Below are 18560 nucleotides of genomic sequence, written 5' to 3' on the forward strand. Positions count from 1 at the left end.
TTGTCTACATCCTCAGCTATTGAATGACATCCTTACATCACCCAAACACTAGGGTAGGGAGGATGACGTTGGGAATTAGCTCTCCCTCTGGGTGATTAGCCATATGTTGAAACCATTGAAAATGTCTCTGTAGCAGGATATATGACAGAGATTTAAGATTGGGGTGTTATCAGAAACACAGTCATATCCTCAACAAACCTGCTTAGCAACAAAATCTCACCCCTTCAATGTTCAGGTCCCTAAAAACCAGAAAGCTTTCTACTGTAATAGTTTCTTCCCTCGAACAGCTAGACTTTGGAATTCCCTTCCTGCTATCTGCTTTCCTGACTGTACTGATATGCAGAAGTTTAAATGTAATGTAACCCAACATCTTGTTAATCTTTCTTAGGCATGGTCTCAAATAGTAGCCCCTTATGTATAAGTGGCGATATACCTTGTTAGGGGTGAACGTGAATAAAAAAAAATTTTTTAATGCAAGATGCAGCAAAGGCAATCATTGCTTAAAACTTCCAGCTACCACTGATCAGCCATCGTCACTGTCCATGTCTCAGAGTCATAGAAGACGTTACACCAGGCAACATATTGGTGAGTACACTTCTTTGTCTTTATAAAAAGTTTCCTGTGTTCCTATTAATTAATACCAAAACATGTCTCTTGCAAACAGTTTATTTTAGACAACTGAATCCAAGTGCGTATTTTGACAAAAATGTATTGGTTTATGCCTTTCTTAAAGGTTTTAGGGTAAATTTCCACTTACTTTCCACTTTAACAATCTTTAAAATGACAACTTTTATAAATTTTTGGGTATGCTGAAAACGAATATCATATTTAAATTTTCCACAAACATGTAGTTTTCCAGATATTACGCGATGTAATTCATTATAAGTGGCGGCCATTTTTGTACACATGCATTTTTGGTGGGCGCACCTCAAAAATACCACTTATAACATAATGAATTATGTTGCTTAATATCTGGAAAACTGCTTATTTGTGGAAAATTAAAATAAGATATTCGTTTTCAGCATACCCAAAAATCAATAAAAGTCATTTTAAAGGTGATTATAAGTAAAAATTTACCGGTTTTAGTGCTTAAATGACCATAATAGATTGGATATAAAATTGCCATAACAGATCCCATGCTTTGATTAAATCCATTAAGTGAGTCGCACAATTTTGAATTGTTATGGTTATTACTGTGGTATACAATTTTGTAACTTATGAAATTAATTCAATTATAAGATTTAATTTTAAATAATATAATTAAAACAAGTGTCGCACACACAAAAAATGATTTCATCATAAATGATATAGAAATCATTTGTTACATTCAACTTAGTGAAATATATATCACAATACAAACTTTTATTTTTAAGTTGAAATCTGTGATTTACTGATAAAAGTGATATTCTCCTAAAGGTTGAAGGTTCAATTCTCAGTGTGGGATGATCGAAAAATGCAATTGCAAATTACTTAGGACCTCTATCCAGTCATCGCTGACAGAATAATAGCATGCTACCCCCGTGAAGTATATAAAGGGTTCTGTTCGAAATTCTGGTCAAATTCTATGACAAAGCGGATGCCATGCCGGCTGACACAGAAATGACATTATGTGTGTGCGCGCGACTGGATCCTGAAAACAAGGCTCGTACTCATTTGCATATGTGTAAGCCTTGGAAACATAAAAGACTGCAAATTTTCTTGTGTAGGCAGTATTTGTTTCAGAGTCGGACAGATTCCTGTGCATTGTTTATTTCAGAAGGAGAGGAAGAAGTTGGAGATGACCAAAAAAAAACCCCAACTCAAACACAGATGTGTAGGGGGGTAGACTGTCGTTTTTTAGTATCAAATGATATGAAAGTGTTACTAACAAGACTAGAAAAGTATGTACACTCTGCTGACAATGCAACTAAGAATTGCGCCATTTTATGTGAACCTGAGAATATACATCTGACCTACCCAGAAAAGACGCTGTTCAAATCACGAATCAAATCTTTATAAGTACCCACCTATCAAACGCATGCAACATCACAGATCTGGCATCGTATGACAACACAGCTGGAACTTACTTCGTATTACTTGTATTCTTTGGACTACTGTTCTCAACTTGAGTGTTATTTACACAACGTAGTGGTCGATGTAACCTCCGACCTTCTTCAGGTGTATCTTGTTAAACTTAGGAATTTGACCAGAATTTCGAACAGAACCCTTTATTTACTTAATGGGAGTAGCATGCTATTATTCCGTCGGCCATAACTGGATAGAGGTCCTAAGTAATTCACAATTGTATTTTTCGATCGCCCACACTGAGGATTGAACCTTCAACCTTCAGGAGAATATCACTTTTACAAATGTTTTTTCCAAGTACTCTAACCACTGTGCCATGGGTCCTTGCAGACAGTTCTAGTACGAGAGCACACTATCCCCGTGAAGTAAATTAAAGGGTTCCGTTCAAAATTCTGTCCAAGTTCCTGAGGTCATCAGAAACATTCCTGAATCTGACAAGATACATCTGAAGAAGATCGGAGGTTATATCAACCAAAACATTGTGAAAATGACACTGAAAATGAGAACAGTAGTCTGAAGAATCCAAATAATATGACCAACCAATCCTCATCTCAAAAATTCAGAAACATGAGACTTACTTGTGCTGAAAAACAAATATTTTTTTTAAATACAAAAAAAAAATTAGATTTTTGTAATTCAATAAGTGCAGATTTTTTATTTGCGTTAATTTTGGTTCGGTAAAACGTCTTCTGTTGTGTCACCCTCAATATCCTCCGGTTTCTTTTTCGATGCTTCCTCACTTAATATTGTCAGTTGGCTTGGCTCTTTCTGTTTTCTTTCTCCTCCTTCTGGAAGAGTTCCTCCATCTTCACTATTGTTACTTTGCTTCTTGTTTTTTGTGGCAGTTTTTCGGTTATCTTCGTCTAGCGCGTTTGTCTTCGAAGCAATCGAAAAATTCCGCGGCATGTTATAGTTCTCCCAACTTTGGCTCATCTGGGATAAATACAGTGGATTCAACAAGCCTGGTGGAAGACTAGGGTATCTTAAAGACTGTGGCGAAATAAAGGGAGCAAATTCTTGTTGGAGTTCATGCAAACTGAAATTGGCTCCATTAAAAGGAGTACTTGGAGCTTTTAATGCTGAGGTGGAATTAATCAGTTCTTGCATCTCAGGCATTTGAAACGATCTAGATGTGGAATTCTGTGATCGTTGTTTAGTTGTTGTTGATGATGATGATGATAGTGAGGACGCTGACAACATCATCCGGCTTTGACTGTCTCTATCTGTTCCTGCTTCGTTTTCAATGAGCTCTGAAGCGAATTTGTCTTCATCAAAGCTCTTGTTTGACATTGGTGTTGTTTCGTAGTCCGAACCTATTTCCATTCCGGACAAGTTTAGTTTTTGTGAAAATATTTGTTTCTTGTTGCGCATGATTAAGTCAGATGTTGACGGATGTGGTTTCGGATAAACTTGTCCTTCTTCGACCATTGCTTCTACCTCTGCAACGGAATGTGTTCGAATGTGGTTCTCCAAGTTCGTCTGTTGGCTGAACGACTTGTAGCAAATCCGACAGTCAAACGGCTTTTCCCCAGTATGGGTTCTCAGGTGGTTTTTAAGGTTCGTCTTGTTCGAAAACGACTTGTGGCACTCAAGGCAGGCAAAAGGCTTCTCGCCAGAATGCGTTCGCTCATGATTGCGCAAGTTTGTCACCTGACTAAATGCCTTCGAACACATTGTGCACTTAAATGGTCTTTCGCCAGTGTGGATCCGTTCATGGTTCCGCAGGTTCGTTTGCTGGGTGAATGCCTTTGAACACATGACACACTGAAATGGTTTTTCACCTGAATGTATTCGTTCGTGGATTTTTAGGTTCGTCCGCTCAGAAAATGTTTTCAAGCATGTGACACATTTAAACGGCTTTTGCCCAGTATGGACTCTCTCATGATTCCGTAAATCCGTTGGCTGGCAAAACGTCTTCGGACACATCCGACAGGCAAACGGTTTCTGTTCTGCATGCGTCCACTCATGATTACGGAGGTTTGTCACTTGGCTGAATGCTTTGCCGCAGACGTGACACTTAAACGGTTTCTCTCCACTGTGGATGCGTTCGTGGTTTTTCAGGTTCGTCCGTTGCGCAAAACTTTTGCCACATTCAACACAAGGGTACGGTCGCTCGCCACTGTGCGTCCGCTGATGGTTTTTCAGTGTCGTCCGTTGTGAGAATGTCTTGAAACATTCCGAACATGTATAGGGTTTTTCCCCAGTATGAGTTCGAAGATGATTGCTTAGGTTTATCCGTTGGTTGAACGACTTTGGACACAAGGTGCATTTAAATGCTCGCTCTGGGCCAACAAAAGAACCCGAATGCAAACTGGATGGTTTCAGAGAAGATTGTCCAAACACTGACGCTAAAGATGGCAAAGCTGATGAAGATGTAGCTGTACTAGTTTTAACCTGATTATTCTTGATGTTCTGCTGATGTTGATGATTCTGCGACTGATATTCCTCAGAATCCTTGGCCAGTTCAACGGATGTGTCGTTTTTCATACTGTAGTCACTAGCAACTGGCATAGTTTTTGGAGATAACTTTTCACTGCTGCTGCTATTGTTGTGCAAATGCTGGCTGTTCAAGTAGGTTGGTTTACGAAAACCTTGAGGGTAATAACCATGGTGGCCATTTGCAATATTCCAATAATAATCCGATGGGTAATTTTTTTCAAAAAATCCAAGCTGTTTATTCATACTATAAGGTGATTGGTATGGATACATAATGGGCAAAGAAAATGCAGCACACGTTAACAGTTGGCTAAAAAAAATAAACTGGGATGGAAGACTTGTCAAATTATCTAATGTTCTTAGGTAAAATAATTCAACTAAAAATAGAAGACATTATAATCTATATTAATAGTGATAACCTTCTAGAGATCTAATAAGCATGACAGATAAGCTCTTTTGTCTTCTATCTCTCAGTCACTATGTCTGTATGTCACTATGTATGCCTGTCTGTCTGTCTTTATCTCCTTTCAGTTTTCCCCTAAAAAAATGTCTGCTTTCTTTTGTATAATTATTTCCCTAATATCACGCTTTTATTTTTTTTTTAAACTAAGATTCCAATTTTGATCGTAAATAATTATTGGTTGTCATTTTTAATTAAGCCATGGAATTTTTGTGGGTTTTTTGAAATCTATAAAACAAACAAAAAAAAAATACATAAATTATATTTACTATATCAGAAGATTAGCTAAGTTTAAAATATTGATACTCTTTGCGTTGTCTTATTTCAATTGTTGTAATTATTATCTTAATAAACAAAATCTTTTGATGCTCATCATTCAACATTTTTAAATGATCACAGATTTCTTAAATTTTAATAAATAAAATATATTTAAGATATAAAATTATGTTGACCAGATTTTAAAGGTAAAATAATTCAACTAAAAATAGAAGACATTATAATATAATAATAATATTGGCCGGATTTTAAAAGTTAGACTTAAATAGCATTTAAGCTAGAATGATTTTTTCCAAATTCTACCACCTTAATTTGATTCTATTCCGAGTTTCACAAATGTGTTTTTTTGTTATTAAGTTCAATTTGTTGAATTTTCAAAGTCTGACCCTTAAAATTAACAAATCAAAGTTTGTTTCCCACAAGACAAATTTTTTTTGTTTGTGCTGTAAAATGTTATTGGCAATAAACATACTTCCTAACATTTTTTTTTTTTAAATTACTTATTCTGGTTTAGCAGTTTGCTAATATGCAGAATGGACACATCCTTAAATCCATTAAAAAAAAAAAAAAATCAGATGATATATATATATATATATATTTTTTTTTTTGTAGAAGTCAAGAGAAATAATCCATTACATGATTACTTCCCTTTAATATTTAAAGATTATAAGTGAATAAGGGAAACTGCACTCTATAAGTTATCTTAGAACAATTTTTTATAGAGACGCAAAATAAAATATATTTGTGTTAATAAGATAACTGAAGGAAAAACAAGTTTAACCAAGTATTGATATGTCAGCTGGATTGATATTTGGGTCTGATTTTGAAAATCTAACCAGAAAACTTTATTATTTGTTAAACGAATGTTCAACACTTACAACTATGTTGTTATCATAATAATGATTGATATTCATAATTATAATAAGAAGAATATATGACTTATTCATATTATGGCCAGATCAAGTTAAACAACTGGTTGGTTCTTCTCAGATCACCCATGTTAATCAACATTGAGCCTGGGCAGTGTTTAAATGGGTGATCACTTGAGAATATTGGGTGTTCAAAGCTATCAGCCAAAAATATAAACTAGCATCCCAATACATGCAACCCGTCTACTTAGTGCTATCGAAATCTGAGATAGTCACTGACTGTATCAACCTTCTGGCTCGGATACAAGAGAGGAGAGATCAGCTAAGAGGGAAAAAGAATAGAAAGATGAAGGTTGAGGGAGAAGGATGGTGAAAGGAGAAAAAGACGGAAAATACAAGAGGAAAACATAAGAATCTGTAATGTCAATTTTGCTTCTTTTTTTCTAACAAAACTATACAAATTCACACGATAGATTTTTATTTTAATTCTTTCTTTCTGTATTAATAAATATTATGAAGGCTCCAGAAGGATAAAAAAATTGAGGAGGACGAGGACTATCCACAAAGAGAACTGGAATCTTGAGGTTTATTATCGTTCAAATTCCATAGAAAGCTAGTGATCACTATGAGAATTCAATGCTTAAATTAGGATTAGCATTTTCGCAGATCTGTCTTACCTAAGATTTAAAATAGAACTTTTATGGTCTGTCAGACTGTAGTTTGAAATATCATTTATGATGGACTGTCAAGCTTAAATTAAAAATAGGGAATTTTTGTGTATGAATTCGTTGATTAATAGCGCAACAGAAAGTCATTCTTCAAAATTAATTTTAAAGGAAAGAAATTAGATTTTTTTTTTAGAATGAGGTGTATGAGAGAGGTTAAGGACATTTCTAAAAGAAACACATTTTTTTTTTTTGTATGTGTATATGGTGCATGCAGGATCTATTGATGCAGTTTTCACATACTGAGTCTTAGATCGCACACACAATCTGGTACAAGGCTAGCGGAAGATTGTCCATTTATGATATTTCTCTTGTCTCTTTATCATTGTATTGTATTGTTATTTTACAGTACATCTTACTGCCAGGTTTGCCTCGGATTTTGCTGAAAAAAAAAAAAAGAAAAGAAAATCTAGATTAAAACAGAAATTCATAAAATAGGTCACTTCTGTGAGGAAGTTTTGAAGATGCGAGGGGGGTAGGAGGAGTAAGAGGGCAATAAAAGCACATTGAAAAGTTATTGTTCATTTTTTTTTTTGCACCAAAATATTTTGTAATATTTAAGAGAATCACATATATATATTACAAAACATAAAAAAAGACAAGAAAGTAAAACTTAAAATTTTTATTTTATTTTATTTTATGGTCTGAAGCCAGAAATATACACATACATTTTTTTTTTTTTATGATATTGACATATATTATCAAGACAAAAACATTGGTGGTATCAGATCTGAAAATACAAGCTTCCTAATCTAAAATAAAAGTTTTTATGCTACATAAAACATTATTGTTTTTCTCCCTTCTCTTTACAAAACTCCATGATGTTTTGCAAAGCCAAAACCAACAATTTTCCATTACAAAACAAGTAAACCAAACTCCACAACTAAATATTTGAATATGTAATTTGTATCATAAAAACTTTTATCAAAATGACTGAAAAGCCTTGATTTGTCGTAAACCAAACCAAACATTACAAATAAATATTAGAAGATAAAAAAAACTTAAAGCAGAATAATTTTTATCAAAATGATTGGATTCAGCATTAAATAACCTAAAAAGAGTTGATATGCTATTAAAAAAAAAAATCACTAAACCAAACACCATGAATTAATATTTGAAGATATGAAGAAATTAAAGCATAAAACTTTTTCCAAAATTGCTGGATTTGGCATTAAGTAACCTGAAAAGAGTTGCTTTGCCCTAAATACCCCCCCCCAAAAAAAACAATCAAGACAGACACCATAATACTCGAACAAACCATCAAGTACAAATGTCATTTCTGCAATGTTCATCATTTCTGTTGTTTCAAAAACAACTTGATTGATTGGATGATTTTTTTTATATATAGGAGTCACCACTTATCAAGGCTTAGAAACTACTTAAGGATAAGGGTTAAAGAGTGTACATTAGTCAATAGGACAATGGCTTATCAACAATTTGTTTACATTGGACTTGATGTTGCATAAACATGGTATAATGGTGAAAAGTTTTAAGTGACAGTCTTCTGGGGGGTTAAAGATTCAATTCTTACTGCAGGAGATAATAATTAAATATTAAACACTTCTACCCAGGCATGGCTGATAGAATGATAACCTCTGTAGATAAAATAAAATCGAAATTTCTTATAGGTTCCCCAGATTCGCATAAAAATCCACAAGTTTGAAAAGATGCACCTGTAGAAGGTCGGCGATTATATCAGCTCAAACATCATGAATATAAGAAGAAAGATCGGTGCTTGTTTAGAATGACACTTATTAAAAAAAGTATACGGAAAAAAATCTTTGATGTACATATTCATCACATTTGAAAAATCAAAGTATTTTTTTTAAACTAAGAAAATAAAAATTTATGAGTTTTAGCGATTTTAATATGTGTTCATTATAAGGCTGATTTTCATCTCCATAATTCGTATTGAATTGTCTCCCCCTTGTTTATGTTGGATAAATAAACATGGCTGACCAAAAATCGCTTCATGATAAAATTTGATTTTAATCATTAAAAAACTTGGTATATATATATATATACATACACAGTCCTGGTTACAATCATAAGACTTAAGAAAGTAAGTGTTTACGCATATTATTGAAGTTTTAATCAAATGGTTGAAAGCATTGCCAAAAGGGAAAATATGATGGAAAATAAATGAAATCTGCTTCATTCGAAACCTTAACCCTGATCTAATAATTATTTTTTAAAAAACAAACTAAAAATTAAAATAGTAAGCACCAAAGACACTTTTAACTGCAAGTAATATGGTATGAAATTAATTGTAGTCATTAGTTGTGGAGCCTGTACGACTAATAGATCTCCATAAAGCTAGCAGCTACCACGGCAATTCTTCAGTTCAGTTTAGGAGCTCGGAGAACTCCCATTTCGACTTGATTCTCGTCAAGTCTGTGTTGTAACCATAGGGACCAGGGATAGCAGAATGCAATGCACACTCGACTCTCTACTGTTGCCTGCCTCCTGAGTCTCCCCCTCACAGCCTGCCACTCTAGTTCCTGATCTTCAGCTACCCATACCAGTGCCCACTGATGTCCGGTTACCTGTACCAGTACACACTGACATTTGACTACTTGTTTTAGTACACACTGATGTTCAGCTACCCATACCAGTGCCCACTGATGTCCACCTACCAGTCCCTACTTTAAGAAGAATCCTAACCTCATGGGACGCCCGTCTCACTTCAGCTGATCCTGAATCCATTGCCGTACATTTTTCCTTTTTCTCGGTAAAAATAAAATATAATACATATGGTCTTTAACCAAACATCTGTGTTTGTCATCCTTCTTTGTTATTGCCATTACGTCTTTGCCTTGTGTCTACTTTATTAGTACCCTCAGCCCATCAGAAGATCACCCCAATCTAATTGCACAGGCATGCGTGGTACTCAAGCACTCCCAAGTCTGTTCTGTCTTTGATCGGAAGAAGAGAGACAATTCATTTCTGTCACGTGTAGAGGGATCCCTCCCACTTTTTTTGGTCAATACCTCATCTCTGCACGTGGATTCCATGAACTAAGGTTCTTTCCGAAAACTGTCCACCTGTAGAACTTTGTTTCGCTGACCTGCTTTCCAGTTGACTACAATATGGTTGGCTTCAAGTCCAATGTAAACAGGTTTTTGCTGAGCCGTCCTCTTAAATAATCAAACTATACCAAATTCCAACTACTAACGATTATTACACGGTTTTCGTAATGACTACCATACACCTATTAATCCTTATACTCAAGTGGCCTTCAGACCTTGGTAATCTGACCCCCTTGGAGAAAAAATAAAAACACACCTTCTACCTAACTCGTAAGGGTCGGAGGGCAAATACTTAAAAATATATTGATATTTCTTCTTTATGTATATGGCACATTTGATATAATGATTAGTGTTTTCACTAATGGTCGAAGAGATCAGGGTTCCATCCTCACTATTTATATTATAATATGTATATATATACTTAATGTCTTCTTCAGCATTAGAAGTGGGAGTATAACCTTTATTTGCAATTGTTCCTCTGCAATAATTGGTTTGTCGATGGCTTATTACTAGGACTATGACAACAGCATATTCTTTTCATTGTTTTGACCTTGAGTATATATCCGACACAGACACAATTAATCAACCGAGAACCACATCACTACATAAAAACATATCAATGGACATACACCTGAGAATCAAAACAAGGAAAAGAATGTTGTCATAGCCCTACTTATTACACACAGCACGCACCAGGTATGGTCACCCATATAGTACCGACCAGGTTTAACATTGCTCAACTTTAGTGATCTAATGAGAACCGATGAGTCAATGTGATTACAAACAGGTTTATTTATTATTATTATTGCAACTAACGATTTAATTTTGGGGGCCAATGATGACATTTATCGGCTGTATGCTGAAAAATAGACGTCACGGCCACGAAGATGTCATGTGACTTGTGGTTCATGCAAAATGCGACCTCTGGAAAAATGACTGATAGTGAAACGAAATACGTTTTAATAGTTTCTGCATCTCACTTCAATTTTGACTTATTCTTTGTTTTTGTTGTGTATTTAAAAAACTGAGACGTAACAACATTTTTTCCGCTTTCATTGTTCCTATTTACTTGCCTCCCCAAGAGGACGAAGTTAAATATCAGGTCGGTTTTTAATGTGGTGAAAATCCAACTCCCGAAGAAGGGCCACTCTGCGTAGGAACAAAAATTAAAAAAATTGTCTCAGTCTAGAAAGTCTACACCACCGACTAGGATAGAAAAGGTGAAGTGTAACATCTTAACAGATACTGCACTCTGATATTGGCCAGAAATGGTTTCATTGTTGCTAAGAACTTTTTCCGACTTTTTAACAACAAAGAAAAAAGTATTTGGATCTTTCTTTTCATAAAAAAGAAAGGACGATAGAATAAGTGCTGCTGCTGAGTGCGCTTGTATCTTACTTTAATGTTGACTTATTTTTTCTTTTTTAATGGTTCATTGTTATTAAGAATTCGTCACATACATTTATTTTTTAGGTACTTGTACAGTTTAACCAAGGCATTAAAAAAATGAAAATGTCGAAAAAAGTTTAAATTGGACGTATTCGTTTTGGAGTGAAGATCTCCGAAAAAAAAAAAAAAAATTCACTTAATTTGATCAAGTAGTATTTTTTTTTTTTTTTTTTTTACAGCGGAAAAACACGTTTTTATGAGAGCGCGTTGAAGTCAGCCATTATGGAATTTATTGAACACACTACGGGGAGATAACTCCAGTTAAAGCGCCGACACTCCCTCCCCATCTTTAATACTAGCTTTTCTTCCTAAAAATCGAACCTTTTGCTCGGTATCATAACAAATAGTTTTTTCGCTGTAAAAAAGAAACTACTTGATGAAATTAAGTGAATTTTTTTTTTCGGGAACTTCGTTCCATAACGGATACGTACAATTTAAACTTTTTTTTTTCTCGATATTTTCATTTTTTAATGTCTTGATTAAACTGTACAAGTACCATTTTTTTTTTTTTAAATTTCGTTTCATTATCAGTCATTTTCCGAGGTCGCATTTTACACCAATACAAGTCACGTGACATTTTGGTGGCCATGGCATCTACGTTTTGACATAGGGCCGAAAAGTGTCAACATTACCTTTTTTTTTAATTATTATTATTGAAAATATTTTTTTATTTAATTAAATTAATTTAGTTGCTTTGAATTTTCAGGAGATAAACATTTTTTTATTGCAATGATGGAGAATGAAAGAAGAAAAATAAAATCGTCTCTGCTACGATTTTATTTTATTATTATTTTTATTATTATTATTCTTTAATTTTATTTAACCGCACTCGGCGCACTCTTACGTCCGGTATTTTTTACGGGAGTACCCTGCGTCGTATAAACATCCCAACCTCCCCATGTTAAGAACGGCTTTCGAGGTTGAAGATGTTTATATCGAAAGCCGTTCGTAACATAGGGAGGTTAAGGAAGGGGAGTGTTTATACGACACTGAGTACTCTCGTAAAAAAATACCCTACGTTCATGTTTATTTAAAAGAAATAAGAAAAAAAAGCATTTTTTTTTTTATATTTTTGATATTTATTCTTTAATATTATTTCTTGAGGAGGGAAGGGAAGAAGGGCTGAGTAGAAATTCAAGGAAGTTTTGTTTTGTCAAATTCTCCTTCAGCGAAATCTTAAAAATAAATAAATAAAAAAATAAAATAAAATAAAAAAGCAAACAAAACATCTTTTCTCAAAAATTGTATCCCCCCCCCTCCACTGTAATTATTTATAAGGGAGAAAAATATTGTTGATTATACAATTTAAATAATGCAAAAAAGAATGCAAACATGTTTAAAACATTGGGAAGGGCGGAGAGAAAACTAAAATAATGTTTAATGTGCTAATTTTTTTTTTTTTAAATAGGTATATATTGTGTTTATTATCTAATTTAATATGCACGTTTATAGGTACAAATAAAACATAAGTAAATTTAAAAATATATATTAAATTTTCACATGCAATAAAATTTAAAAAGTAAAAGGTTAATTTAAGGGAAACTTTTAAGTTTGACATTTTTCGCCAAAAAGTAAATAAAAAGAGAAAAACCATTTTTCTTTATAAGTGTAAATTTAAATATAATTAAAAATGCATATTTAATTTTGGGCATTTAATATATGTAAACTTGAAATATAATGAATTAAAAAAAAAAAAATTAAAATTAAATCGTACTTAAGTTGGGAGGGTGTTAGGGCGGGGGTGGGGCTAAAGTTAGAATTAAAGATATTTCTAGGGTTTAATAATTGATGACGACAATTAAAACGCGCAACTATCTAAAATTAATTTTTGCGCAAAAAATGCAATTACGTAAGTAAAACAATTAAAAATAAAGGTTCATTTTTTTATGGAGAGGCGAGGCTTTGTTTTGCTGATTTTAAAAGAAAAAAAGCTAAATAAAGAAAAGAATAAATAAAAAATAATAATAAAAAAAAAGAGATAGAGAAAAAAAATATCGGAGAATTGTCGTTGTCCATAAAATGGTCCGTACAAATAGTTCGCTCACTTTTGTTTTTGCGGAGAGCCGTAGCTTTATAAGCCGATCGGATCATTTTTCTGTCTTTTCTCAATTTGTTATTGTTTGTTTGTAGGCTGTGGCTTGTGTACCACAAAATGTGTAGCAGTAGTGTAGATTAAGCACTTACCTTTTTTACGTTTAATGCATGTGCTTGTTCGGTGGGGGTCGTGCAAGATGAAGAGGAGACAAGCAGCAATAATATCAGCAGCAGCGCGGCGGCAACGAAGCACTTGTCAAGGGAGATAATCCAATATATACTTAACTGCTTCTATAATAATAATTAGCAGACAGTCTGTCAGGACGTTTCTCTCACTAACACTTAATTACGTTTAACTTTAAAAATAAAGATTTAACAATTTTATTCAGTTCATTTAACGACCAAATAATAACCTTATTAATCTAATAACACACACACAAAAAAAATCCAATAAAAAAATTTGTAAATTTTAATTTCATTCAACAGATGTAATAAATATGAGGTAAAATTTTACCCCTTGTTCCTATGCTGCCACCGAAAAAAATGCAAATGAGATTCTATCTGTTTATTTTATGCGATTAGTTTTTATTGATATACTACAAGGAATTTTAAAACAAAATGATTGATCCCTCAACCCCTTACTTTAAAGTGTTACTGTCACCCAATTCTTGGTCATATAATGTAGGATGGAACGAGTAACCATTTGTTTTTTTTTGTATTTCCAAAATGGGCGCCATTAAAAAAGTTTTTTTTACTAACGTATTGTAGCTCCAAACTTAGGGTCAATGAAGGACATGTTTTTTCTTTCTTTTGGTTAAAGATTTTTATTTTGCTAAAAAAAAAAAAAAAAATAGTATAGGTAGAGGGTGGCTATATTAACTCAAATGCTGACTTGAAATCAAAGAAATAAATTAATTTTATCTTGAATAACAAAATGTAAAATATTGTACCGGACTGAGGTTGGTCTAAGTGTTGACTGTTTTAGAGGAACTTAAGTGAACTGAGGAAAAAAAAAACAAAAAAAAAAAAACAAAAAAAATAGTATAGGTAGAGGGTGGCTATATTAACTCAAATGCTGACTTGAAATCAAAGAAATAAATTAATTTTATCTTGAATAACAAAATGTAAAATATTGTACCGGACTGAGGTTGGTCTAAGTGTTGACTGTTTTAGAGGAACTTAAGTGAACTGAGGAAAAAACAACAAAAAAAAAAAAAAAAACAGCAAAGGAGTCAAAATCCTGAGTTCTAAGCTGAGTCATGAAGCTAGACGATAATATACTGAACCAATACTCATCCTATACAGGTTAAACCAGATTACTCAGAAGGAGAACATGTCAAGGGAATATATGATTCACAAGCAGTCCCCAATCGAATGTATATTCCTGTCAGGGGAGATGAAGACGTTAGGTTTTTGCAGTTCTTACGGAGAGATGTTGATGTGTTTCTACATACGATGCCTGATATTCCCAAATGGTCACCCATCTGATACTGATCAGGCTCAACATTGCTTAACTTGTGTGATCTAAGAGGAACCAGTGTGTCGATGTGATTATGCCTTATAAACTGTGCGAGTAATCGGTGTATCATCATCATCATCATAATCTATCATCATCATCTGTTTAACATCCATTTTACAAGCTGACATATGTTGGAGGACTTTAAGAAATTGACTTCCAAATTAATGTATCTCTGGCCAGATCTTTACTTATCTCCCATTCTCTCAATCTAACTTTTATCGCTTCCTCTTATGTTTTCTTTGGCTTTCACCTGTGAACTGAACTTGCTTCCTTAACTGTTATACATCTACTAATCCAAGAATTCTCATCCATTTCTTCCAATGTGACCAAACCACCAAAGTCTCCTGCTTTGCACACATCTCCGTATACTATCTGGATTGAAGTCATCAGAAAGACACTTGACAGTGGAATATTGCTTAACTTTGGTGTTCTGATGGAAGCCGGCGTGTCAATGCACATACAATAGTATGTTTTACACAACCTCCTTATTACACACATAAATTTATCTGTGCCTAAACCTAAACGTAGATTCCATGAACAAAGTTTTTCTTAGAACTGCGCACCTGTGGAACTCTCTTCCGTTTCTCTGCTTTCCAACTGACTGCAATATGGTCATCTTCAAGTTCAATGTGAACAAGTTCTTGATGAGCCGTCTCCTTAAGTAATCCAATTTACCACTAGTAACGATTACTATGATATTGTCCCATTGACATACACTCATTAACTCTTAGCCTAGAGTGGCCTCTGGGCCTTGATAAGTATTTACATTAATTTAGTTCCTTCGTCGAAAACACTCCAGATCATTCTTTCATAATGTACAGCCCGTGGCATGCGGAGGGGGGGGTGTAATGACTTCAAGCATTAAATCACATACCTATCTCCATTTCTCATCATATTTTGCAGTACTAGTACTTAGACTTGAGTTTTGGGACATAGAATCAAGGACTTTGCCCCGGGTACGCCACTGTGCAGAAATGTTTTTTTTTTTTTATCATATTTGCAAAAGAAGAATTTCGTTTTCCATGCAATTATAAAACAAATTTTCTCTGAAATGCAACGCCTCTTGATCCATGTGTTTGTAGATACATCGATTATTTTGTCGGCTTAGCAACAACAGAGTTGATATTTCGTTTACAGATACGCCTTGATGAGGTGCACAAAATAATGAAGGGGTGAGACACCATCAATTGGGACAATTCGAGAAGAGCATATTGTTCTACCCAAGTCACTCGGAACAACTTCAGAGAATTTAAACTTGCCACAACAAGCAAGTTGGTGTTTGTAAGTTTAACTTTTCCCGTTTACCTGAGTTTTCCCCACTTTCTTCAACATTCCATGACTGATGGCATGAATTCCATGCAGCAGTGTGGTCTTCTGCAAGCTGTTTAGTGTTAGTGCTGGAAGTGACTACAAATTTTGAACGCTAACCTTATACTTTCCAGTTTTCAGGCTAGCATAAAAAATTAGTATACCAGATATTTGTAATAAGTTCACAATAACAAGATCAAGCAGTTTACTATATTAGAATCAGTCTTCCATATTTAGATAAAGCAGTCTACTATATCAAGATCAAGCAATTCATTTTATCAAGATTCAGGAGTTATCAATAACAAGACCAAGCAGTCTACTATATTTAGATAAAACTGTCTATATTAAGATCAAGCCATCTACTATCAAGCTATCTACTATATTAAGATCAAGGTATTTAGATCAAGCAGTCTACTATGTTAAGACCAAGCCATCTACTACATTAAGATCATGCCATCTAGTATATTTAGATAAAGCAGTCTACTCTATTAAAATCAAAATCTGCCATAAAATCAAGCAGTCTAATATATAAAGATTAAGGCTTCTACTATATTAAGATGAAGCTGTCTGCTATATTAAGATCAAGGTGTTTAGATCAAACTGTTTACTATATTAAGACCAAACAGCCTACTATATTTAGATAAAGCCGTCTACTTTATTAAAATCAAAATCTACTAAATTAAGATCAAGCAGTCTAATATATTTTGATCAAGAAGTCTACTATATTGAGATGGAGCCATTTACTATATTAAGATCAAGCCGTTTATCACATTAACATGAAGAAGTCTAATATATTAAGATAAAGTAGTCTACTATATTTATATCAAGCAATCTACTTAGAGCAAATAGTCTACTATATTATTATGAAAAAGCATTTATTTTTCAACTAGCACGGGTGCCCGGCGTTGCCCGGGTGTTTGGAGGTGTCTGCTGAGAAAAAAAAAAAAAAAAAAAAAAAAAACGGTCAATTTTTTAAACTTTGACCCCTATTATGACCCCTTGACCTTTATTGTTTTGGGCTCAAATTGAGTTATTAAGTTAGATCCATGTCCAAGGAACCTATATCTAAAATTTCAAGTGTTTAGACCTAAAATTGTCAGAGGAGTTTGGTAGAGTTCTCAAAGGTCAAATCGTTGAACTTTGACCCCTTAACAGCCAAATTTCTGTCCGAAAACCGATCACGTAGATTTTCCCAAATCTCAGTGCTCTGTATATCAAATTTCGAGTCTGTAGACTGAAAATTAACAGAGTTATTGCGAAGGAAAATGTACACAGACAGACATGTTCACTTTTCTAGATATATAGAATGTTATTTGTGTTTTTTTTTCTCCTTATGTTATCACAATTATCTTTCCTTCCATATATTTATAGAAGTACATACTAAATTCGGAAAAAAGCTAAAAATCTTTTTACTCTTTAAATTGAATAACATCATAGGAACGATTGTATTCTTTATTTAAGAATCATTTTATGAGTTACTTCCTTTGTGTACCCTTTATGTATTATATGTCTTTCTCAATGTCTTTCAATGTTTGTCAAAGACAAACTGTTAATAAATGAAATGTTAGTGTTGGTCTTGTGCTACTTGTGTTCTTTCCTTTTTCTCATGTAATTTTTCTTACTTGTTTTTTACCACTTAGCGGGCTCACAAAATTGTTGTTAAATCAGGTGTATCTTTCCCTCGTAGGCATGTCCCTTTTCTTTCTAAGATATTCATAGATGTGAAAGTTATTATATTTGTATATTTGCCTTGTGTTTACATTGGAATATCAGTTCGCTTTTAATATTTAACTAAATTCTTAGATTTTTGGATGGAAGTTATTATCCTAACCGACTCAGAAAAACACAGGGGACAGAACTTGAATCCTGGGGTATATGAACTACCATTTTCGATTTGTTTTTAATTTTTATAAACATTTTACAAATACTTTTTTTTGCATTTTATGACCACTATCATATAATGCAGTTTCATAAAACCAGCAAATTTTTAGTTTTGCTATATGCATAAATTTTCTAAAATATTTCTTTCCTCTGAAAAGAAGAATTTTGCATTCTTTGAAACTCCATGGAATAAGGATTTATTAATTATCTTTGATGTATTCTGTCGAAAAATAAATTTTACATGTAAATTTTTAATTTATGGTTTTCATTTATGCTCCTTGTGTCAAGCTCTACTTTCTGTTGTCATCGTAATGAGCTTTTTTATTTGGTTGAAATTAATATATAAATATTAACATCCGAAAGTATCCTGTACCTCTATAAGGCCACTATTCGCCCATGTATGGAGTATTGCTGTCATATTTGGGCCGGTGCATCGGCTACTAGTCTCTCGCTCCTTGACAGGGTTCAAAAGAGAGTCGCAAATCTGATAGGCCCTAAACTGGCATCAAA

General features: G+C 33.6%; 1 protein-coding gene across 1 annotated transcript in view; it reads right to left on the reverse strand.

Moving 5' to 3' along the window:
• Window positions 1–2690: 2690 nt before the first annotated feature.
• The window catches only part of LOC145242762 (uncharacterized), an 83656-nt gene continuing 67786 nt past the window's right edge, over window positions 2691–18560 (reverse strand). The window contains exons 5-6 of the mRNA XM_080105901.1: window positions 7190–7212; window positions 2691–4895 (exon numbers count right to left, since the gene is read on the reverse strand). Coding sequence (XP_079962027.1) covers window positions 2728–4895; window positions 7190–7212 — 2191 coding nt within the window. The 3' untranslated portion in view covers window positions 2691–2727. The remainder of the gene's footprint in view (window positions 4896–7189; window positions 7213–18560) is intronic.

Source organism: Euprymna scolopes, chromosome 21 (genome assembly GCF_053919585.1).
Source record: "Euprymna scolopes isolate OS-2025 chromosome 21, ASM5391958v1, whole genome shotgun sequence".
In the NCBI taxonomy this organism is placed as follows: domain Eukaryota; kingdom Metazoa; phylum Mollusca; class Cephalopoda; order Sepiida; family Sepiolidae; genus Euprymna; species Euprymna scolopes.